General features: G+C 43.9%; 2 protein-coding genes across 2 annotated transcripts in view; one reads left to right on the top strand and one right to left on the bottom strand.

Annotated features, from left to right (window-relative positions):
- Positions 1 to 4,229: 4,229 nt before the first annotated feature.
- Positions 4,230 to 13,352, bottom strand: ddx1 (DEAD (Asp-Glu-Ala-Asp) box helicase 1). The gene is made up of 26 exons (XM_079584709.1): positions 13,114 to 13,352; positions 12,977 to 13,028; positions 12,782 to 12,845; positions 12,669 to 12,698; positions 12,448 to 12,544; positions 12,229 to 12,276; positions 12,040 to 12,123; positions 11,875 to 11,958; positions 10,723 to 10,799; positions 10,581 to 10,653; positions 9,845 to 9,921; positions 9,615 to 9,729; positions 9,394 to 9,532; positions 9,243 to 9,303; positions 8,118 to 8,216; positions 7,807 to 7,896; positions 7,547 to 7,735; positions 7,406 to 7,457; positions 7,145 to 7,291; positions 6,978 to 7,069; positions 6,821 to 6,893; positions 5,280 to 5,352; positions 5,126 to 5,168; positions 4,924 to 5,019; positions 4,728 to 4,848; positions 4,230 to 4,635 (listed from the first exon to the last, which is right to left on the bottom strand). The coding sequence occupies exons 1-26, from the start codon at positions 13,127 to 13,129 to the stop codon at positions 4,505 to 4,507; spliced, it is 2,223 nt and encodes a 740-aa protein (XP_079440835.1). The 5' UTR covers positions 13,130 to 13,352; the 3' UTR covers positions 4,230 to 4,504.
- A 35-nt stretch (positions 13,353 to 13,387) lies between these two features.
- nbas (NBAS subunit of NRZ tethering complex) overlaps positions 13,388 to 25,004 on the top strand; it is a 177,772-nt gene continuing 166,155 nt past the window's right edge. The window contains 8 exon segments of the mRNA XM_079584617.1: positions 13,388 to 13,529; positions 14,386 to 14,437; positions 15,340 to 15,376; positions 15,816 to 15,893; positions 19,482 to 19,529; positions 20,218 to 20,261; positions 23,810 to 23,943; positions 24,671 to 24,804. Coding sequence (XP_079440743.1) covers positions 13,437 to 13,529; positions 14,386 to 14,437; positions 15,340 to 15,376; positions 15,816 to 15,893; positions 19,482 to 19,529; positions 20,218 to 20,261; positions 23,810 to 23,943; positions 24,671 to 24,804 — 620 coding nt within the window. The 5' untranslated portion in view covers positions 13,388 to 13,436.

The raw sequence follows: 25,004 nt of genomic DNA, 5'->3' as shown, positions 1-25,004 counted from the left end.
AGGTCAGAGGAGTGTGTATCGCGGGTCAGAGGAGTGTGTATCGCGGGTCAGAGGAGTGTGTATCGCGGGTCAGAGGAGTGTGTATCGCGGGTCAGAGGAGTGTGTATCGCGGGTCAGAGGAGTGTGTATCGCGGGTCAGAGAAGTGTGTATCGCGGGTCAGAGAAGTGTGTATCGTGGGTCAGAGGAGTGTGTATCGTGGGTCAGAGGAGTGTGTATCGTGGGTCAGAGGAGTGTGTATCGTGGGTCAGAGGAGTGTGTATCGTGGGTCAGAGGAGTGTGTATCGTGGGTCGGAGAAGTGTGTATCGTGGGTCGGAGGAGTGTGTATCGCGGGTCAGAGGAGTGTGTATCGCGGGTCAGAGAAGTGTGTATCGTGGGTCAGAGGAGTGTGTATCGTGGGTCAGAGGAGTGTGTATCGCGGGTCAGAGGAGTGTGTATCGCGGGTCAGAGAAGTGTGTATCGCGGGTCAGAGAAGTGTGTATCGCGGGTCAGAGAAGTGTGTATCGCGGGTCAGAGAAGTGTGTATCGTGGGTCAGAGGAGTGTGTATCGTGGGTCAGAGGAGTGTGTATCGCGGGTCAGAGGAGTGTGTATCGCGGGTCAGAGAAGTGTGTATCGTGGGTCAGAGGAGTGTGTATCGTGGGTCAGAGGAGTGTGTATCGTGGGTCAGAGGAGTGTGTATCGTGGGTCAGAGGAGTGTGTATCGCGGGTCAGAGAAGTGTGTATCGCGGGTCAGAGAAGTGTGTATCGTGGGTCAGAGGAGTGTGTATCGTGGGTCAGAGGAGTGTGTATCGCGGGTCAGAGGAGTGTGTATCGCGGGTCAGAGGAGTGTGTATCGTGGGTCAGAGGAGTGTGTATCGTGGGTCAGAGAAGTGTGTATCGTGGGTCAGAGAAGTGTGTATCGCGGGTCAGAGAAGTGTGTATCGCGGGTCAGAGGAGTGTGTATCGCGGGTCAGAGGAGTGTGTATCGCGGGTCAGAGGAGTGTGTATCGCGGGTCAGAGAAGTGTGTATCGCGGGTCAGAGGAGTGTGTATCGTGGGTCAGAGGAGTGTGTATCGCGGGTCAGAGGAGTGTGTATCGCGGGTCAGAGGAGTGTGTATCGTGGGTCAGAGGAGTGTGTATCGCGGGTCAGAGGAGTGTGTATCGCGGGTCAGAGGAGTGTGTATCGTGGGTCAGAGGAGTGTGTATCGCGGGTCAGAGGAGTGTGTATCGCGGGTCAGAGGAGTGTGTATCGCGGGTCAGAGAAGTGTGTATCGTGGGTCAGAGGAGTGTGTATCGTGGGTCAGAGGAGTGTGTATCGTGGGTCAGAGGAGTGTGTATCGCGGGTCAGAGGAGTGTGTATCGCGGGTCAGAGGAGTGTGTATCGTGGGTCAGAGGAGTGTGTATCGTGGGTCAGAGGAGTGTGTATCGTGGGTCAGAGGAGTGTGTATCGTGGGTCAGAGGAGTGTGTATCGTGGGTCAGAGGAGTGTGTATCGTGGGTCAGAGGAGTGTGTATCGTGGGTCAGAGGAGTGTGTATCGTGGGTCAGAGGAGTGTGTATCGTGGGTCAGAGGAGTGTGTATCGTGGGTCAGAGGAGTGTGTATCGTGGGTCAGAGGAGTGTGTATCGTGGGTCAGAGGAGTGTGTATCGTGGGTCAGAGGAGTGTGTATCGTGGGTCAGAGGAGTGTGTATCGTGGGTCAGAGGAGTGTGTATCGTGGGTCAGAGGAGTGTGTATCGTGGGTCAGAGGAGTGTGTATCGTGGGTCAGAGGAGTGTGTATCGTGGGTCAGAGGAGTGTGTATCGTGGGTCAGAGGAGTGTGTATCGTGGGTCAGAGGAGTGTGTATCGTGGGTCAGAGAAGTGTGTATCGTGGGTCAGAGGAGTGTGTATCGTGGGTCAGAGGAGTGTGTATCGCGGGTCAGAGGAGTGTGTATCGTGGGTCAGAGAAGTGTGTATCGTGGGTCAGAGGAGTGTGTATCGTGGGTCAGAGGAGTGTGTATCGTGGGTCAGAGGAGTGTGTATCGTGGGTCAGAGGAGTGTGTATCGTGGGTCAGAGGAGTGTGTATCGCGGGTCAGAGGAGTGTGTATCGCGGGTCAGAGGAGTGTGTATCGTGGGTCAGAGGAGTGTGTATCGTGGGTCAGAGGAGTGTGTATCGCGGGTCAGAGGAGTGTGTATCGTGGGTCAGAGGAGTGTGTATCGCGGGTCAGAGGAGTGTGTATCGTGGGTCAGAGGAGTGTGTATCGTGGGTCAGAGGAGTGTGTATCGTGGGTCAGAGGAGTGTGTATCGTGGGTCAGAGGAGTGTGTATCGTGGGTCAGAGGAGTGTGTATCGCGGGTCAGAGGAGTGTGTATCGCGGGTCAGAGGAGTGTGTATCGTGGGTCAGAGGAGTGTGTATCGTGGGTCAGAGGAGTGTGTATCGTGGGTCAGAGAAGTGTGTATCGTGGGTCAGAGGAGTGTGTATCGTGGGTCAGAGGAGTGTGTATCGCGGGTCAGAGAAGTGTGTATCGTGGGTCAGAGGAGTGTGTATCGTGGGTCAGAGAAGTGTGTATCGTGGGTCAGAGAAGTGTGTATCGTGGGTCAGAGGAGTGTGTATCGTGGGTCAGAGGAGTGTGTATCGTGGGTCAGAGGAGTGTGTATCGCGGGTCAGAGAAGTGTGTATCGTGGGTCAGAGGAGTGTGTATCGTGGGTCAGAGAAGTGTGTATCGTGGGTCAGAGGAGTGTGTATCGTGGGTCAGAGAAGTGTGTATCGCCGGCACACGTTTAGCCACTCTTCTATGAACACTGCTCATGAATATGAATTCGGCTGACACACTGTTTTTCACAGACTATACAGTATTGAAGTGTTTGGACGCAGCTTTCCGCTAGTTTGGTCATTAGCGCGCAGGCCAGTAGCTCCGTCTAAACCAATCCCACACACTTCCAGCACAAGATTCATCTGGACCTGCTTTAGTCCGGCCGTGGGCCTCAGCTTACATTTCTATATTGTCTAATCTTCGTTCTTTCTGCACCTTTTCACCATTTCTGTGAAGAAAATGGCCTTCAGACACGAGAGAATGCAGCATTGTCTGTCTGAGAGTGTCATTAGTCTGTGCAGACGCATGTTGAACGGGTTAAGTGTGTGTGAGACTGCAGGGTTTAGGAAGTGAGCAAAAGGCAGACAAACGTATAGTGTCACCGGTTCTCCACTGGAAACTAGACTGGCTCCGGCAGCTGGAAACCATTTGCTCCCAAAGATGCTTGGGAGTGGAAACACACACACACACACACACACACACACACACAGAGCTACTGCAGTTACATAACATGAAAAGAGAAGTATAGACAAAAAAAAAAAAGATAAATAGAAACTTCTACACACGGAGTTGATGCGCTGGTTCTGGTTTAGGACAGAGGTTGTGAGTGTTGTGGTCAGGAACGCGGTCAGTGTTTATGAACCGACAGGCTCTGTGATGTCCCATCTGGTGCATGAATCCATAAGCAACCGTATTATGTAATCGAATTTAGGGCAGGAATGTAAGTTGAGGTGTGTGTGTGTGTGTGTGGTCTGGTGTGGATTAGTTTGAAATGCAGGGTTGTTTACGAGCACTGCTGTTAGTTTGGGTTTAATTACAGAGATGTCCTCCTGTGTGTGTGATTTTGAGTTTAAACAGGAGTCTGCAATAACACATGCGTGCTGGATTACTGGAGTACAGATGCAGTTTTACATTATTAATGACATTGAACTTTATTGCCCTCTTTAGGGCTTTTATTTATAGTAGAGCAAAGTAGTGCTTATGACATGAACCGTACAGTGGACGTCTCAGCCGCTCTGAGCGAGTGGACATCTCTCCATCAGGACAAGCCCGCCATCTAGTGTTCGTATTCAGTACTGGAGCAGACTGAGATTCTGTTGCATTATTTGAAAAGAAACCCTATAGATTACATAATCATATATATTTAATATAAAAAAAAATTCAGCATTTTTAAACGTTGTTTGAAAAAAAATGGTTTCATTTTTTTCATGTGCTTGTTATTTGGCATACGTTATTTAACATACACTGATTGTGATTACTAGCCTATAGTATAAATAATACATTTATAATAGATTATTTAGCTCTAATCATATGAAAATATAAAAAAAAATTGTAAATAAAAATAATTTTTTATCGACTGCCTCTGCATTTGATTAAATTAAAAGTAAAATGTTCTCTAATACTGAAAAGATGAGCTCTGCTTATATGTTGTAAACACAATAACTGAAGAAAACGGAAGCATTATGCTCTTTTCATTTATTTCAGGTTGGCCACTTGCATTATTAACAATGCTTTGGAAAAACAAAACCAATTTTTACATTTCTTCAATATTTAAAATATTAAAGAAAATCAATAACAATCAATTGATCAAATAAAGTCAATAATAGCACGAGCAAATTTCAAACTTGCATTCAAACCACATGAACCAGAAATGAAATAAGATGTATTATGTAAAGTTAGTGAGGGACGTTCTTGTCCTCTAGTCTTCGTCTGCGCGGCGCATGCGCTCGTGCTCTAGAACGCTTTAAAGAGCTGGTTGGGTAGATAGCTGAGCTGGAGGAAGGAAGTCTGAGCCTCTCTCTCCAGGTTGGCCAGTTCCTGTACGGTCGGGGCCAATATATCCACATGGCCCTTATAGAGGCCGCCTGGGGTGTGGGGGGGGGCACAGATATGGAGATCAGGGAGAGAGATCATACGATGTGAATGGCCTGAGAACTGGACATCTGAGAACACTCACCGCCCGTAGCCCTGCGCTGCCCGTACGTCACTTTGCCGTCAAACTCATCAACGGGCACTTTGATGTCCGGTTCGCACTGAGTAATGGTGCACTTCAGATGCTCCTCGATTTCTGACAACAACTAAAGCAGAAGCACAATTAAAATAAGGATACGATCAGTGAGAATAATGTTAATGTCAAGGAAAAGCATTCTCGCCTCTTTCTCGTTGTACCAGATAGTGCATCCGCCGCTGTCCTTGAGTCTGGTGTTATAGCAGCCTTTCCCCCTGCTGGCACACACGTGGTACCACACCTGTGCACACACACACACACACACACACGCACACACACACACAATTAACAACACAAACAACATACATTTCTACTTTTACACCAGTTCCCCTGTACTTCCCACTTACTTTCTCTTTCTCCATTGCAACCAGGGATATAGCCAGACCCATCCTGTAGGGACATCACAAATATATATCACACACACACACACACACACACACACACACACACACACTGACAGAATGCATCTACACGTAATGACACAAGACCAGCGCTGGTCACCTGTCCGCTCTGCCAACTCTTCCAATGCGATGAACATAGTTCTGCTTCTCATCCGGCAGAGTCACGTTGATCACTGCACACAGAACACAATACTGCAATTATCCGGTTTTACTTCATTTCAGAAACTTATGTTTTTTAAACAACAGGTCTAATAATAAATGGCACATTGATGGATTTGTTAAGCAGAACCCAACACTATTCTGCACTTCTGCATGTAACAGAAGACGTCTGTGCTCATGGGTAATGCAGTTTGTTGCATAAATGAAGTAAGAGTCGAGCATTGACAGCTAAACAATTGCAATCATTTTGCACATCAAATTGGCATGAATATTAACAGTATATTCATCTATTTATAAATGACTATAAATGAATGATGTTTTATTTAATAATACAATCAAAATATATAATAAAGTAATAATAATTCTTTCATTCTTCAAATAATTTTTCGTTTTTATTAAAGGATAATTCTGGTATTGAACACCTTGAGTCTATATTGTAGTTTGTTTTGGATGAACAAGAGTGGTGGACAACATTTTTTTGACAATGGTTCCTCTCTCGAGTTTTTGACTATAATAGAATTGGCCATGGACCCATTTAACATTGGAGTCAATGGCCATGTCCGAAAATGTCATTAAAACAGCCAATAATGTTCGTTTACAAAACTGTTAAACTCACCGAGTGGTTAGTGGTGTTCGTTGATAATTATAAACAATATATCGTCGCAATATATGATTCCAATCCGTTTATTTTGCTATAGTGGAACTATTTTTTCAGACACTTCACAACCGTGTAACTTCCGCTCAATATTTGAATCTGAAGCGTTAGCACACTCCCGACCACTTGATGGCGATAACCGATGTTTATGTCTCGCGGGACACTCACGGTCACAGTCGAGTTCAACTTCATATTACAAGTAACAATTAATGAAGGTTTTGTTAGTTTATTTGGCTTACTCTCCCGGAGCACAGTTGCTCTGCTCGCTAGCCTTATGAGAAACGGAAGCGAGCAAAAAGACGACATCGACCAAATGTAAACAGCCCACTTTCCGTTTCCGGTAGCGCATTTATATTAACGAGCACTCAGTCCTTCAACAGAATTCAATGGGATTTTACAAAATGACGAATAAAACACGACAGAAACTGTATTTCGCAACACTTTTTGTTTCTGGAACATCAACGAACACCACTAACCACTCGGTGAGTTTAACAGTTTTGTAAACGAACATTATTGGCTGTTTTAATGACATTTTCGGACATGGCCATTGACTCCAATGTTAAATGGGTCCATGGTCAATTCTATTATAGTCAAAAACTCGAGAGAGGAACCATTGTCAAAGAAATGTTGTCCACCACTCTTGTTCATCCAAAACAAACTACAATATAGACTCAAGGTGTTAAATACCAGAATTATCCTTTAAATACAGAAAATAAACATTAAATTATTAATATATATATATATTACTACTAGTTATTATTGTGGCAGAATGCTAATTAAAGATGATGTGTACAGTAGTTCTAGGAAAGGATCGGTCTCGGGCTCACCGTAAGGAACACCGCGGATGTCGATTCCTCTAGCGGCCACATCTGTGCAAATCAGAAACTTCACTTCCTGTTTCTGAAGTGAGGATGATGAAAGAACACATTAATAAGAAGTGACTATAATTAATGAAGTTCTCCAATGGCCCGATTTATTCTTTACCTTGAACCGCTCCAAGTTATACTTGCGCTCATTTGGTTTGCGGTCTCCATGAAGACAGACACACGATAACTGGTGTCCTTTCTTGTCTGGGCCTGTAGTGAGAGCCAGATGTTAGCATCCAGATGTGAAGGCATATGACGGCGGTTCGATGAGGATGTAAGCCTCACCTCCTCCCTGCTTGATGAAGTGCTCCTCCATGTTGTCGCAGTCGATCTTGGTCCGGCAGAAGATGATGGCCTGGTCCATCTTGTGCTCCTTAATGGCCCGGATCGCATACTCTCCCTTCAGGATCTTGATGGCCTCGGACCACATCTCTGAGAAAGCCACAGACAAGTGTTCACTGCAAGACCTTCATATCTGATCAAGGCCCTTTTGAAATGTTCACATTTGAGAACACAAGCATGGGTGTGTTTCTGGCGGGTTCGGACCTGCGGTGTTGGCTCCCGGTCGAGTGTCATCCTTGGCATGAACTTCATCCGTCTGGGAAGACACAACCTCACGGATTAGACTTCTGTACATTCAGGCGAAGGCATAATGCAGTGAGATGTGCGTCACGTGTACACATGTACCCTGATGTGGCTCTTCCCCAGTTTCTCCCAGAGCCTGTCGATCTTTGGGTTGACTGGCACCACCACGTGATGGACCGTCTCCGGCACCGAGTCTTCTCCCTTCAGGTCCACCCATGTGGGGAAGTGCATGATCTTCTCGGAGAGCTTCTTCACGTCGAACGAGTGCAGCGTGGCGGAGCACACGATCACCTAAACACACACACGGTTCGGTTATGCGGAACTGCACCGGACAACACTGATGACCCCAGAGCTCGGCTCACCTGCAGTCTCTTGCCGTCCGCCGTCACCTGCGGGATCTGGTTGTAGACCCTCATGATGAAGTCTGTGTATCCGGCGGAGAGAAGGCCGTCCTGGACGCATCACACCAGAATAAAAGCATTTCTTTTGCACACTTTCCCAAATGTTAAGCTAAATTTAACACATAATCTTGATTAAAAAACCCCCAAAAAAGTCTAAAAGTCTAAAAGATTTACAGTGAAATCTACAGCATGCCATGAATGCGCTCCACAGAACTCCTATTGCTTAAATGCTAAACTGTACAGAGCTGCATAAGCTCAAGTGTTGAACGTACACACTCGTCCAGCACCAGGAAGCGGACTTGGGATAGATCCAGCTTTCCTGTGGATATGAGGTCATCCAGTCTTCCTGGGGTCCCAACCACTATGTCAACCTAAAAGGACAATGAGGTGATAAAGTAATCATACAGAAAGATACATAGTAGGGGTGCACGATATTGACAAAATGTGATATTGCGATATCGATATTAATTTCGATATCTCAATTCCGATCGCTCACACCACTTCTGGAGGTCTGGGCCGCATTCCAGACGAAACTGGACAAGTGTAAATGCATCATTGTTGAAACCACATGTACATTTTACTCCAAACAAAAATGATAAATGTAACGTGTGAGAGCGTGTTATCGGCTATATGTCGTGTTATAGCCAGATATGACGACGCTACTGCAGCCGCATCACCGAAGCGGAGCATCGATCATCAAGCCATCGTGCAAACTATCGCAGTCACAGTGAAAGTAAGTCGCAGACGCTCAACACACAGTCATCTTCATTAAAAGTAAAGAAATGAAATGATCTCAGCAGGGCTGCCGCTCTCTCTTATTGCCGTCTTTGATTTAGACATTTTAGCTGATGATCAATAAAGTGCAGCTTATAACTGTTGCTTTCGGGGACGTGGACTCCATTAAATCTGCATATAGCGCGGGAACTGAACATCGGATTTATATCCGTATGATTCGATATATCGTGCACCCCTAATACATAGTATTGTAAACTTAGTTTAATGTTGTAAATGGTTCTAAGCCGTATTATGGTCTAATGTTTCTAATTCTATATTATGGTCTTCAACCTTTCTCAGCCCAAGACCACCATTACTCCAGTCTTCAGTGTCACGTGATCCGTCAGAAATCACTATAATATGCGGATTTGGTGCTCAAGAAACATTTCTTATTATCGATGTTGAAAACAGTTGTGCTACTAAATATTTTATTTTTTCTGTGTGAGAACTGATTTTTCCAGGATTCATTGATGAACAGAAAGTTCAAAACGTTAAGCGTTTATTTGAAGTAGAATATTTCTGTAACATGCATGTCTTTACTGGGACTTTTGATCCATGTAATGCATCCTAAATTCTTCCGAACCGCAAGCTTTTGAGCAGTCCTGTCGACTCTGGACACTTACCCCGCTCTCTAACACGGAGAGCTGATCTTTAGCAGCCACTCCTCCGATTATCAGAAGTTCCCTGCACACAACATCGTGATGTTCAGTAACGGCGAACCCTCACCAGACACTCCGATAATCAGTCCCGCAGCGCCTGTCGAGCTCAGCTCACCTCAGTTTGGGATTGTCAACGTATTTCTTGAACTGGTTGACATTATTGAGTGTTTGTTCAGCCAGCTCTTTGGACGGCTCGATGATGAGGGCTTTGGGGGAGTTGGAGCTGGTTTTGAGCTGACTCACTTTAGCACTGCCTGAGGACAGAACACACGGCCGGCAGAACACATTAACACAAGCCCTGAAGGCAGTGAGAAACTAACGTGCTTTGAAGCTCACCTGTCTGGCTGGATTTCACCACATGACCCTCTGAAGCCTGGTTTAGGGCCACATATCCATCTTTAGGCGGGTTCTTTAAAGGTTCATCGCCAAAGTTGAATTTCAGTTCTGCATTCTGTGTTGGACACAAATACACATTTTAAGAATAGCTGGTGTGTAAGAGAAACGTGACGTAGCAATGAGAAGGCTTGATTATATGTAAAGAGTAGCTAGTTGTGTATGGCGGATACCTTCAGCACACAGGAGGCAAAGAACGGCTGGTTTTTCAGCTGCGGAGGAATCTCAAAAGCCAAACCCAGATCATTACCTGGGAAAGCCAATCAGGAACCAGTTACGGTGGCGTTAGCATTAAAGGCTGCATAGTACACTGGTACTAAAGAAATATTGTGATGCAAAACATTAATAGATGTACACTAGTTTCAAAATGTGGGGTCAGTAAGATTATCATGTTTTTAAAATCACCGCCAAGGCACGTTACAATTAAAATAACTGTTGCATTAAAAAAATTTTTTTTTCCTGTGATAGCAAAGCTGAATTTTCATAATTGTATGATCACTCCAGTCTTCAGTGTCACATGATCCTCCAGAAACCATTCTAATATGCTGATTTGGTGCTCAAGAATCATTTATCATTATTATAACCCATGCTGAAAACAGTTGTGCTGCTTAATACTTTGTGGAAACCATTTTTTCAGGATTCTTTGATTAATAGAAATTCAAAAGAACAGCATTTATTTGAAATAGAAATCTTTATAAATATCGTATGTCACTTTTAATCCATCCTTACTAAATAAAAGCATTAATTAAAAAAAAAAAAGTAATAATAATAATAATCTTACTGACCCAGTTCAGAAGTGTGACCAGAATAACACTCAACATGCCATATGCATGACAACATGCTCAATTATAGGAAATATTATTAATTTATTTAATAAAAACATCTCAAAGGCATAAAAACAAACCTAACCGTTTTTAGAGAATGACACATGGCCTTTATCCACGTCTATGTAGCATCCGATGGTGTCGTGCATCGTGAACTCCTGGAACACATGAATCACGTCAAACCTCTGAACCTAGAGCATCACATCCAAGGCCTCATCATGCCTCACCTCTCCGTAACTGTCAAACTGCTTATTGTGAGACTTCTTTCCAGTCCCCCCGAAGCCAAATCCATATTTATCCGTTCCTAAGAGAGTTAGGGTGAAAACAGAACAACAAACAATATTGTGTTATAACCAGATCAGTGTAATGAGGTCATACTAGGGATGCTCATATCGACCGTTTAACCGTTAACCGAAAGTCAAAATTTTGACCGATTAATACTCAGTCAAACGGATTAAAAGTAAAATAAAAAATATTTTTAGCTTTTTTGTTTGTTGTTTGTTTGCTGCATGGTTCAAAAAAATTTAAATAGTATACCTATATTTGTTAACTCACAGGGTGCGTCGGCACTCGCAACCGCACGCGCCTAAAGACACATTTCCCTGAGCAAGCTAAATGAAGCAAGCGAAGAGAAGTAGCCGACTCTGTGGGACCATTCCGGCAGAGAGGGCGACGAAGGTACTTGCAAAATCTGCCAGCGGTGTTAAAATAAAGCAGTAGAGCGAGTACAACACAACCGGCAATCACTGCGAAGCCAACATCCACACGCTAACGAAAGGTGCTTCCCGAAGTTGGCCACTGTAGCGATACGCCATCTCTGTATTCCCGGGACACCTGTGCCATCGGAGACCCAGACTAACCGCACATCATGTAGACATGTGACTTTTTTTTAAATAAGAACTAGACAAGCTGTGGATTGAGGCCTGCTATTTTTATTTGACAAAAAAACTTAGTCTGATGGAGAAAAACCCTGTTTTTTAAAAGCTTCAACCCGATTCAGTGTTTTCTTCTTAATTTTCATCTTAATTTGTTAATTATTAAGTTTAAAAAATATATTTAGTGTAGGCCTATTTTTTTTTTATTATATATATATATTAGTTAGTTCTGTTTTTCTCAGTGGTCACATGCTGCCAGAAACGCTGCAGACGTGATCATGTGGATCCGGTTCTGGTGTTGGTCGGTTCTGCTGCGGTTTGCTCGTTACAATAAACCAGTGATCATTTTTTTTTGTATTTTTAACGGGTCACAGACACGCTTTAATTTTATTTTTATTTAAAGCAAATTCATTATTATAATCTTATCAGTTAACGGTTAATAACCGGATAACGAGCGGCGGTTGTTGGTCGAAATGAGCTTCCCTAACCCATACTGAAGCATACCCAAGTCCAGAGACGCCTGGGCAGAGGACCAGCCCACCCTGCACAGCCCTTGATCGTGACAGGTCACCTCATAATAATACCTCCCTGCAGAAGGAGAAGGAGAAGAATTAATCTGACAGGATTGCCTCTGTTTTAGACAGAAACTCAAGAAGGACGTCCGCTCACCTTTCGTGACTCCTTTAGTTGAACGACAGCCATGCCACTCTTTGAACTCTCGGCTCTGACAGCACATGCCATCAGCACCAATAGCTGAAGAAGAACACACACACGTCATATCATAATTGTGTTCACAATCAGAATCACAATGAGGAGTTCAGGATCCAGGCTAGGCTAACTTCAGTGTTAAACACTCACCAAAGGCTGCACTTCTGTCATAGGGGTTCATCTGCCATTTATTGAAAACTGGGGTGGACAACAAATCCAGGAACAACAATCAAGTCATTGAAAATAACAATCCATCTTTAAAAAGAAAAGAAAATAGTCATTCTAATTACTGGTATGTCAATGTAAAGTAAGAGTGGCTAAGGCTATATATATATATATAATTTGTAGGATGATTTAATAGTGTGGTACCGGCTCCTCCGGTCTTCACAGAACTGCGGCCCGTCTTGCCCTCCAGCTGGTCCTTCAGGGTCTCGTAGACGATCTGGATGACTGGAATACTGAAGGCCTACAGGACCACACGCATGTTGTGTTCACTGATCACGGATCCCATACATTGTATATATAATGTGTTTTTATAACAAAGTGCAGAGTCACTCCGCATCGGTTTATGAGGAAGGATTCACACTTACTCCAGTTTTCCCACTGCCAGTCTCAGCAGCCTGTGGACATAAACACACACAGGTGAGTGGTGATCACACACACACACACACACACACACACACACACACACACACACACACACCATAAGCACGTCTCCTCCACCCAGAATCAACGGGATGGATTCGGCCTGAATGTCTGTTGGCAACCTGGAAGAGAAGATCAGATCAATACCTACTGTAATTATGCATGGGTTACTAACTTATGAGAAGTGTATGATCTATGACAGCGGTTTCGAAGTGTGTCAATATTGAAACCCCTGAACGAGGAGCACACTCACAGCCAGTCCAGCTCCTCCACCGCCTGCGCAATCTCAGGCATTACTCCCATTTCTGTCAGTCAAAACAAGCAGATATAACATCACACACAGTTTAACCACACTACATTTATTAATAAATGTTGACAGGTAAACCTCACCGCCATAAGCTGCCATGGTGTGTGTGTGTGTGTGTGTGTCAAACTCCTGCGACTGCGAGTCTCTCGCCGGATGTAACGTGTCTAGGAAAAACCGGTCCGTGTGGATTGCGCTTCCTCGCTTCAGTTCCGCTGATCTTGTTTTTAATGACAGAAAACATATAAAGTAAATGTAAAATGAATACAATTCATATTTTTAATTACATATACGTTGACAAAATAACTTATAGATAATCAGACGCAAAACTGAAAGGATCATCGGCCCCTTTATATGTGCCTCGCAGGCCGCCGTAGTGTGACGTGTGTGCCGTCAGTTCAGTGGAAACATGGCAGGTGATATTACTCTGGAAGACGAGGAGGACAACATCTTATATGATTTACTTGTTAACACAGAATGGCCATCCGAAACAGACACGCAGGTTTGTCGAAATATTCTAACTCTCTTTGAATACATTATTTTCTGACCCGATATTGAAATATGTACATGTGTTATATCAGATCATCAGTTCTGCGCGAGTTGTTTTGAGCCACGTAACCAAGTTCCATCATCCAGGGATTATATTGTGTACATATTATCATACTAAATATCTTCATGATGATTTACAGCTCTTCATATATACATTTAGTTGTATACTGTCACGTATAATCTCCAGCTGCTTGTTTTGGGAGTATCTGCAGGTTTATAAGCTTTATCAGACTCTAGTGCCAGAGACACAGTCCTGTAGACACACACACACACACACACACACACACACACACACACACACACACACACACACACACACACACACACACACACACACACACAAGCGCACACACACACAGACACACACACACAGTCCTGTAGACACACACACACACACACACACACACACACACAGTCCTGTAGACACACACACACACAGTCCTGTAGACAGACACACACACACACACACACACAGTCCTGTAGACACACACACACACACACACACAGTCCTGTAGACACACACACACACACACACACACACACACAGTCCTGTAGACACACACACACACACACACACACACACACACAGTCCTGTAGACACACACACACACACACACAGTCCTGTAGACACACACACACACAGTCCTGTAGACAGACACACACACACACACACACACACAGTCCTGTAGACACACACACACACACACACACAGTCCTGTAGACACACACACACACACACACACACAGTCCTGTAACTTAGACACATGACACTGAGTGTGTAATAATGCTTGAGTTTGATATTTCCGCAGATTCGTGGATTGAAGGAACACAACTCTTCACTCGTTGCTAAGGCAGTCACAGGTATGCACAGCCAGGATAAGATGCAGTACATGTGTGCAAGATGTAATGTATATATATATGAATCCGGAGGGGTTGCATAATTATAGTCACTAATATTGAGCAAAGGTAAGTTAGTAAGGTACATATATTGTAGAGATGTTGTCTAGATCCGCAGCTTCACAGAGAACAGTTGCAATGTGGATGTGTTTGCCAGACATGTTTACTCGATATAAAACACACTTCTTTGCAATAATACAATACCTGATCATAATCACATACATGTTGTAGTCCAAATCAAGTTGCTTATAAATCTGTTTGTGAAGTCAGATTAGTTCCAGCTTAATCATGAGAAATATAAAAATGTATAATATATATTTTTAAATGTATAACATTTTGTATATTTTTTTCTAATATTTTTATTGTTATTTTTGTATTATTTATATCATAATTTGTATTCATTGTATTAACTAATCTCGAATGAGCTTATTTATATTTTCAGTTTTAGAGTAAGATTTTGTATTTCTCCCCCATATTTAATATTATTATTTGTTATATTTCTATATAGAATTTGCATTTTTGGGGGGCTGGGGGATAAAATACAAAAACTTACTTGCTAATTAAAATAAATAAATTAAAATAAAGGTAAAAATTTCACTACTAGATGAAAATGTGAACGGTTAGGGTCAGTTAGTTGCCAAGGCAATATTTGTCCAAAGTTCACTTTTGTTTTTAAAGGTTAAGATTTTCATCTAATATAAAAATGTGATTTATACATTTTTTTATTTAGGTAACAATAACAACACTGATTATATATGATCATAAGTCTGTATAAGTACGCTGGTTTGCATTACTCCAACAATTGCATAACATGGCAGTCATATTATAATGATGATAGTCATAAATGTAAATGTTGTGTCTTCCAGGACCCTTCAGGTTTATCCTGCACTACCTGTGGTACAGGTGAGCCCTCCTCTCGGAAGTGTAATGTATTTCAAGTTGATAATAGATCAAGCTCATCAAGGCAGTATTTGATCATAAATACAGTATTACAATATTTAAAAATAACTGTTTTCTGTTTTAATATATATATTTTTTAATTATTCCTGTGATGGCAAAACTTTCAGCATCATTACTCTTCAGTGTCACATGATCCTTCAGAAATCATATTCTAATATGTAGATTTTGGACTCCCGAAGCATTTCTTATCATTATTATCAATGTTGAAAACCGTTGTGCTGCTTCATATTTTTGTGGTAGACACGATACATTTGTTTTCAGGATTCCTCAACTAGAAAGAGCATTTATTAGAAAGATAAATCTTTTGTAAATGGGTATTTTCTGTCACGTTTGCTCAGTTGAGTGTTTGTCTGAGTCGTCTCTGTGCTCTCCTCTGCCTCAGCCCCTCCAGCTCGACTCTGCCTCCTGGACTGGTTCGCCTCGCTACCAAACAACTGAGCTGGCAGCTGGTGCTGGCCAGGTAACACACTCTCCACAGAGAGCTCGGGTCGGCGTGACCCAGTTTGGCTGGTTCCTCTACAGTGAGAAAAGCTCTTCTGCACGTGACGCTTCAGCTTGTGCTGTATATTGATCAGCCTGACTGAAGCGGAGAACATGCGCTCCCTAATGTAGACTCTTTCGGGTCTAGAGCTGGTTTAGGTTCATGATAACGGCTATTATTACGGATACGGATTATTTGTTTGCATGTAAACGTAGCCGCTGTGTCCTCTAGAGCAGAGGTCTTCAGCCCGTCCCTGGAGGCCCACTGCCCTGCACAGTTCATATCAAATCTGCTTCAGTCTGTGTTTCCCAAGCGATCCTGAAGAGCTTGACTAGCTGGGTCAGGTGTGTTAGATTAGGGTTGAAGAACACTGCTCTAGAGGTCACGCTGGAGCCGTTCCCCAAAATGTCCTCCAGAGGGCGCAGTGCAAGTTCTCATTAGACGGGGAGCGTCTCGGGTTACTCATGTAATCATGGTTCCCTGAAAAGGGGAACTCGCACTGCGACCTCTAGAGGACGTTTTGGGGAACGCCTCCAGCGTGACCTCTAGATCAGCGGTTCCCAACCTTTTTTTGTCTGAGACCCCCTTTTTCCCACATTTAATGATATTATCGCTCTTGTAAGCTTGCAGCAAGGATGACATTTTTTTTTTCAAACAAACGGTATGTTTACTATTAGTGATGCACCGAAATGAAAATTCTGGGCCGAAACTGATACCGAAAATTTAGGATGCACTTGGCCGAAAACCGAAACCGATACCGAAAATGGCTTAAAAATAAAAACTTTAATATATATTTATTTATATTGCTTAATTTTTAATGGATCTGAAATGAAAAATCACAAACCAATAGAATAATCATCAAACTTTTATTATCACTAACAGTTACATAACAAAACCTAAAATATTTTATATATTTTGTATTACATGATGCGCTTCATGAGGCACACGCGCGCGGTCTCTTGCTCTCTCTCCCTCTTTGCCGTGCACGCGCTACACGGTTTGGAGCACAGTCTCTGTCTCGCGGGCGCGCTCGCTCTAGATTCCGGAGATTTTAACTAATTCGCGGGCATCAGTGAGCCGCTATCAATATGCGGGAGACTCCCGGAACTTCCGGGAGACTTGGGATGTCATGTCTGTATTTCTATACTGAAATAATATCGGCATTATAATTATTGACTTTTCATTAAGCAATTTTTTGGTGCCCCCTCAGCTCATGCGCGTGGTGGGAGCGGCGGCGCTGGTTGTCCTCATCTAAAACTTTAAAATACTTCCATACCGCTGACATGCTCAATCTTTGCAGACGCGTGCAAACAGCTCGACCGTGAGTGAAACCTGCTTGAGCACGGTGGGGTGGGTGACGAGTAACTGACAGCTCGACCGTGAGTGAAACCCAAGCACTTGCGCGGATGGGAGGGGTGTGGTTGACCTTCATTTTCGGTTGACATTTTCGGCTGGCTTTTTTATTTCGGCCCGAAACCGATAATGCCATTTTCGGCGACCGAAATTTCGGTGCACCCCTATTTACTATAACCAGATATGTTTATGCACAAATAATAGCCTATAATATTGAAAATACAATAACAAAACCATCAGCCCTATTTGAAATGCAATAACATAAATATTCACACTGGTGTGTAGGTAAAAAAATAAAGAATATAGGCTATTGCTAAATGACTGTCTGGGGCCTCACTACTTGCATGTTATTAGTGAGGCTTTATCAATGTGAGGCTTTATTTTTAACGCTTTTGGCGCTATAGCGAGCGATAATAAACTTGCGTTTATTAACAGAATAATGCGTCTTTCGGAAGAACATTGTAGCCGGAACTACTTCTCTCTGTGTACGTCTATGACGAGTCACGCAGGTCCTGGGCTACTCCACAGCGGCAGCGATTCGAACCCGTGTAAAATATAGTCCCCATGTAAACGCGTAGTATCGGAGTACCAGTGGCTCAGGATAAGACAACACGGAGTGGAAAATGGATTCATGATGAACTCGCTCATTATATACATTTTGTAAATTTTGAACAGAAAAAAATTAAGGACTTTCATTTAATGCTCATTGCTCAAAACTTTTCAAAATATGAAGCAACCCCCTCGGAGCTCGCTGACGCCTCCTTGTGGACCGCGACCCCCCCACAGAGCTCGCTGACGCCCCCTTGTGGACCGCGACCCCCCCACAGAGCTCGCTGACGCCCCCTTGTGGACCGCGACCCCCCCACAGAGCTCGCTGACGCCCCCTTGTGGACCGCGACCCCCCACAGAGCTCGCTGACGCCCCCTTGTGGACTGCGACCCCCCACAGAGCTCGCTGACGCCCCCTTGTGGACCGCGACTCCCCCACAGAGCTCACTGACGCCCCCTTGTGGACCGCGACCCCCCACAGAGCTCGCTGACGCCCCCTTGTGGACCGCAACCCCCCACAGAGCTCGCTGACGCCCCCTTGTGGACCGCGACCCCCCCACAGAGCTCGCTGACGCCCCCTTGTGGACCGCAAACCCCCCACAGAGCTCGCTGACGCCCCCTTGTGGACCGCGACCCCCCACAGAGCTCACTGACGCCCCCTTGTGGACCGCGACCCCCCACAGAGCTCACTGACGCCCCCTTGTGGACCGCGACCCCCCACAGAGCTCACTGACGCCCCCTTGTGGACCGCGACCCCCCACAGAGCTCGCTGACGCCCCCTTGTGGACCGCGACCCCCCACAGAGCTCGCTGACGCCCCCTTGTGGACCACAACCCCCGACAGAGCTCGCTGACGCCCCCTTGTGGACCGCGACCCCCCACAGAGCTCGCTGACGCCCCCTTGTGGACCGCGACCCCCCACAGAGCTCGCTGACGCCCCCTTGTGGACCGCGACCCCCCACAGAGCTCACTGACGCCCCCTTGTGGACCGCGACCCCCCACAGAGCTCACTGACGCCCCCTTGTGGACCGCGACCCCCCACAGAGCTCGCTGACGCCCCCTTGTGGACCGCGACCCCCCCCTTGTGGACCGCGACCCCCCACAGAGCTCGCTGACGCCCCCTTGTGGACCGCAACCCCCGACAGAGCTCGCTGACGCCCCCTTGTGGACCGCGACCCCCCACAGAGCTCGCTGACGCCCCCTTGTGGACTGCGAACCCCCCACAGAGCTCACTGACGCCCCCTTGTGGACCGGTTGGGAACCGATGCTCCAGAGGACGCAGTGTCTCGTTCCCCTTCTCAGGGAACCATGGTTACATGCGCAACCGGAGGCGTTTCGTGGGTTTTCAGGAATTAATTATTTTGTGTGCTTTGGTTCTTGTGAGATCTCTAATTTGAATTAAACATCTGTTTGTGGATGCAAGGCACGTAATCTCAATCAAACTCATTTTTTCCCACACCGCTCTTGCTCCTGCCAGTTATCTGGTTATGCAAAACAGTGCAACACAAGCAGAGATGGCAAGCTTTAATTAGCTATTGATTTCCAGATGGAAGAGAATGTTCTCGGTGTTAGAAATGTTTATTTTTGGCCCATGTTTGCTTACACAATCATTCTGTCTTCTTTTCCCCCATTTTGTTTATATATTTCTGTGTTTTGCCTGTGTGCAGCAATGGGAAGCTCCTGGCGGTGGTTCAGGACCAGTGCGTGGAGATTAGGTAATTCTGCACATCGATTGGTAATGTTTGGCCTTTCTATAATTGGTTAATTCTTCACCCTCTCGTCTCGGATGCTGTTCAACTGAGCAAAGCTATTTCTGAGATTGATGATTTGGCACAGATGATGTATTTTTAAATATATGTACGTGTGTTTTCATGTACAATTCCGCTTCAGTAGGTGTGATTTATTACGCCAGCTCCAGCTAATCAGCTCACACAGAATTGAAAGTGTCACGCTTCATGGTTTAAGAAATTCGGGTTCCTGATGTTGTGAAAATAACCCCTAAATATCAAAATTCTTCATCTATTAAACCCTGTAGTTCCCCCCTACTCCACTGCATTTCCTGACTGAGGCTGAACTTGGAACACCAAGAACGATAACGGAAATGCTAACTACATTAGCGTCCACACTAGCGGGTGTTGTTCTGATTATTCTCAGCATGCGCTGCAGTTTTGTTGCTTTAAATGCTGGAGTTCTTTAAAGTAGAGTGGATTCTGATTGGCTGGAAATGTTTTCATTATTCATCGGCTGGAAAGAAATATTCTGAACGTGATTCCAATGATATTATGTCTCTGTGCCATTATCATTATATTTCTGTTGTGGATTCTGCTGTCAGTTTATATTTAGAACAATATCTTTATTGTAATCGTCATAGTTAGTCTTATTTATCGACATGCTCTCTTTCAGGTCAGCTAGAGATGACTTCGGATCCATCATAGGAAAATGCCAAGGTACAGTAGATGTTTAGTTTTGTCAAATTTTCAAAAATAAATCAATTGCATAAAACATGTTTCTATGAATGTGGTATTTGCAAAATGTCATTTTAGTAAAAAATACTTCACATCATTAACCTAAAGGTGCAGTGTGTAATATTATTAAAGGTGCAGTGTGTAATATTATTAAAGGTGCAGTGTGTAATATTATTAAAGGTGCAGTGTGTAATATTATTAAAGGTGCAGTGTGTAATATTATTAAAGGTGCAGTGTGTAATATTATTAAAGGTGCAGTGTGTAATATTATTAAAGGTGCAGTGTGTAATATGTAGGAGGATCTGTCGACAGAAATGCAGTATATACATAACTCTGTTTTCAGTGGTGTATAAAGATCTTACTTAATGAACCGTTATGTTTTTATTAGCTTAGAGTGAGCATTTCTCTCCACACACACACCGCGGGTTCGCTTAAATTGAAATCGGTGACATGTTTCTACGGTGGCCCTGAGCGGACAAACGCGTTTCGTCACTGTTGTTCTTCATGCAGAGAAGCAAACTAAAGTCAGCGAATAAAACTCTGACACAATCATGAACTAGTAACAATAATATTCGCAATAACATATTGTTTTACTGAATCTGTTGGGTGCAGTTCGCAACCTCACCACTAGATGCTGCTAAAAATCACACACGGCAACTTTAACCGTTATAAACCTTATCAGCCTGGCTCCGGAATATTATTTGGTGATGTGTATTGTGTATTCATTCATGATGTGGGTGTTCCCATATTTTGCAAGATTATTTGTTAGTTAAATGAAGACCTCCGCTTGGCTTTAAAGTAATTATTTGATGTATTCTTGCCGTTTCGGAGGATGAAATCTGCCACTTTGAGTTTCCAGTCTTTGGTTAAATAGGCTTCACTTGTTATTCTCTTCTCTGCTCTATATTTCATATAGCTTTACATTTATGTTGAATATTTTATGAGCAATATGATTGAGAGAATAGGCCTGCAGAGATGTACGTCTGCGTTCAGTTCACTTTCATCCGCACTGTCCTAGTTCATTTCATGGGAGATTTGCATTCAGCCAGTACTTTATAAAGGTATAATTTCCAGTAGTGTGAAGTTTATGAAATGGATGTGTTTGAATAATTGGCGTAGTCTTTTGTGCTCCATATTCACGCTGCTTTCTCTCATCCGTCCTCTCTCGTCTGGGGGGAGAATGTGATGTTTATAGATGTGTGTTCTGTGCTGTGATCCTCATGGGGATGAGAAGGCCATTCAAATGTACAAATTAGCATTAGCATGCACTAAATGTCCAACATCGGCCAATAGAAAATATAATAGAAAACGTGAAATATCAGTTATCTGCAAGTGTTACCGGTGTATCGTGCATGCCTAACACAAATCGTTGTAGTGCGGGATGAGTCATCAGTATGTTTGGTCCGAGAAGCGAGTAGACGCTGTGATTGGCCCAATCTGTGATATGATAGGACTATAACGATAACTTTATTTTTATCCACACCAACGGATTGTATCATTCTGTTTATCATAAATGCGCTGCAGTTTTGGCGTCCGCCACTTTAAATGCACAAACTCTGAAAGCAGAATGAATTGCGATTCACTTTTAAAGATGAACTTTTAAAGTTAAATGATGGCAAAGTTAATCTAAATGTAAAAATAGAGAAAATTAGCATGTATTAAGCATTGTAAAAATGTGAAATATCAGTTATCAGCAAGTATTATCATACCAGCATCTCTAACAACATAAACATTTTTGTAGTGATAGAGGAGTCATCAGTATTTGTGATCCAAGAATTGATAAATGGCCAAGCAGATGACGTGATCGGCTCTATGATATATATGTATATGGGGATTCTTACCGTGAGTGATGACCCGCTGGCCGCTGCAAGATGGCGGCTGCATCGTCGTGGTTTCTACGTATACATATCTATTGTCATGACTACCGAATGGTAACTCTGTGATGCCTTCTGTAAGTGAACACAAGCCAGCACAGAGCGTGTTGGTTACGGTGAGGCTGCTTGTTGTGAGAAAGTGACTCAGCGCTTCAATCTCAGTCTCCAGTGTTGTACAGCGAGTCTGCGCTCACCGGGGCGGCTTTGCTGACTTTGCATTATTTTCTTCTAAAAAGCACTTTGTCCTCCCTTTTTTTTAAATTTAAATGAGATTTACGGTGTGTGAATCTGCCCATATAGCATACATACACTCATCCCACAAATGCAGGCACTATTGGTCCCGGTTCGTCTCAGATTAATTAGCTGTACGGCTGAGAGGAGATTTATGGGCCCTGCTTAAGCGCGTCCCTGCCCATATTTATCTTGCTAAGTGCCATCGTTCATTGTGAATTATTGAATCTCTCCCTACCGATATTTCTGTGCGTTTCTACCTGAACAGAATCACCAGCTTGCGTTTCCCGGTGTTCGTCACCTCGGGTCGGAATCGGATTGATGATGCGGTTGCTATGGCAACCTCTGGCTTTGATGTACACCGAGGAGTCGTGTGCATGTGATCTCAGCGGTGCGGCTCGGACCAAAGCCAAAGTGTTTTTAATCAAGAGTCTGCTTCATTAACCCCCTCTTGTCTGATGAGCGGAGCCTGGATGGGTTCTGAAGCGTGTGTTCTGAAGCTCTCTGTATGTCGGGATGAAGCGCGCGCTCGCCCTGAAGCGGTTGTATCATGCGGCTGGTGTTTAAGTGTTGCTTTAGTGTTAAGTATACAGATTTTATCACGCTGGGCTTTTGAACTTTAATCGAAAAGCCTTGGGCTCGTCTGCATGCATCGGTGCGGTTTGACTGCGGTGAATGCTTCGAGTTCCTCACTGTTGACCGTGGAGTTTCTGAAAGATGTCTTGGCCTCACAGACCGATGCTAAATCTAGAGAATGAACCCTTCTGCAGAGAGACTGTGCTGAACCTTTGCATAATAGATTATGACATTTAACTCATTAAACTTTTACATTAAACATTCAAACTTTTATTTTTCCAAATCTCTTAATTAACTTATTGTCATTTTTATATTTAAAAAACACATTAAAAATCAAAGTCAATATGAATAAACCTTTTCTTGAACATATTTTTAACTGTATTTAAAATTACCATAAGAAAATCCACATTAAAAGAATGAAGGGCAGAAATAAATATATATATATATATTTTTAAATGTATTCCGCAAAGATGCATTAAATTGATCAAAAGTGACGTAAAGACATTTACATTTGGTACAAAAGATTTGAATGAACTTTTTAATTTTCTAGTGAGTGACATTTTCCACAAATATTTTAATCAGCGAATCCTCATATTAGAATGATTTCTGAAGGATCTAGGCACTGAAGACTGGAGTAATAATGCAGCTTTGCCATCACAGGAATAAATTGTATTTTAAAAACGTTTTTTTTTCAATAATGTAATAATATTTTACATTAACTTTTTTTTTTTTTATCAAATGAATGCTTACTGACCCCAAACTGTTGAACGGTCATATATATATTTAAAGTCTTTCTCCAAATGCGTTTAGTACTACAGTATATCTCAGTATATCTGTGTTCTGCTCCAGTGCCCAAGGACCCGCACGCTCACTGGCGCCGGGCCGCGTGGAGCCATGACTGCGCTCTGCTGGCGTACGCGGACAGCACCGGTACGGTCCGGGTGTTTGACCTGATGGGCAGTGAGCTCTTCGTTATACCACCGGTATGTCACACACACTCTTCTGCATTCATCACCTTCTGTCTGTCCCTTCCTCCGTCAGCCATTCTCTCTCTCTCTCTTACACACACACACACACACACACACACACACACACACACACACACACACACACACACACACACTTGTCATTGATTCCACTTTCTGTGCACAGTAAGAGCGCTCTTCTTTCTTCAGTGGCGCTGTAATGACTGGATCTCAGGCTTGTGTGCTTTGCCCTCTGGCTCTCTGCACTGCCGGCTCTCCTCTCGTTCTCTCTCGATCCGCAGACCGGGCCTGACCTCTCGGGAGGGGGCTTCTCCCACTCTGCTGCCCAAGCAAGGAACACATTTTCTGGTTCCCTTCAGCTCTAAGCCCCTGATGCCCTTGGAGGACATTTGAGGAGTTTCTCTATCAGACGGAGAGCTCTCTTGCCCCTTCACCAATCTCCAGTCCCGCTCTGTGTTGCGTTTGATTGCTCTGCTAGAGAGGTCTCCGTGAGAGAGTATATTGCTGGCCCTCTCTCTCTTGCTGGCGCTCGTCCTCCCCCGCGTTACTCTACACTCTTCCATCTCTCTGTCAGAAACTATTAGTTTAGTCTCACAAGATGCCCTCTCTCTATCAAAGAGTCTCTGAGTGTAATGATCTGTATGACTCCATATATTTTTGTCACTTTCAAACTCTGCTTCCATCTCTATCTTTTTGATGTCTCTCTTTTTGTCTGTCTCTCTAGGCCATGAGCTTCCCGGGAGACTTCAGCTATGCAGCAGCCGGCCTGATGTTCCTGGAGTACGCCGCCAGTGCGCAGTGGTCAGCGGAGCTGCTGGTCATCACCTACAGCGGCCAGCTCAGGAGTTACCTGGTCAGGTACGGGGAGAGCAAGGCTGACATTTTATACTAAGACTAAATTTGAGTGTTTTTAGTTGAATTTGATTGTCAAACAAAAAACAAAACATGTATGTATTTTATCTTAGTTTATATAAACACAACATTATGTAAATAAATTATAATTTAATGTAAATTATATATGAAAATAATAAAAGTTAACCCCTTATATTGGCATCACA

Source organism: Phoxinus phoxinus (assembly GCF_949152265.1).
Source record: "Phoxinus phoxinus genome assembly, chromosome: 16".
Lineage (NCBI taxonomy): Eukaryota > Metazoa > Chordata > Actinopteri > Cypriniformes > Leuciscidae > Phoxinus > Phoxinus phoxinus.
This window is presented reverse-complemented; position numbering and strand designations above follow the sequence as displayed.

Coding starts and splice junctions, on each gene's coding strand:
- ddx1 (XM_079584709.1), bottom strand. Junction 12,846..12,976: donor GTGGAGGAGCTGGACTGGCT/GTGAGTGTGCTC, acceptor CTTCTCTTCCAG/GTTGCCAACAGACATTCAGG. Junction 9,730..9,844: donor TTGCCTCCTGTGTGCTGAAG/GTATCCGCCATA, acceptor TGTCCAACACAG/AATGCAGAACTGAAATTCAA.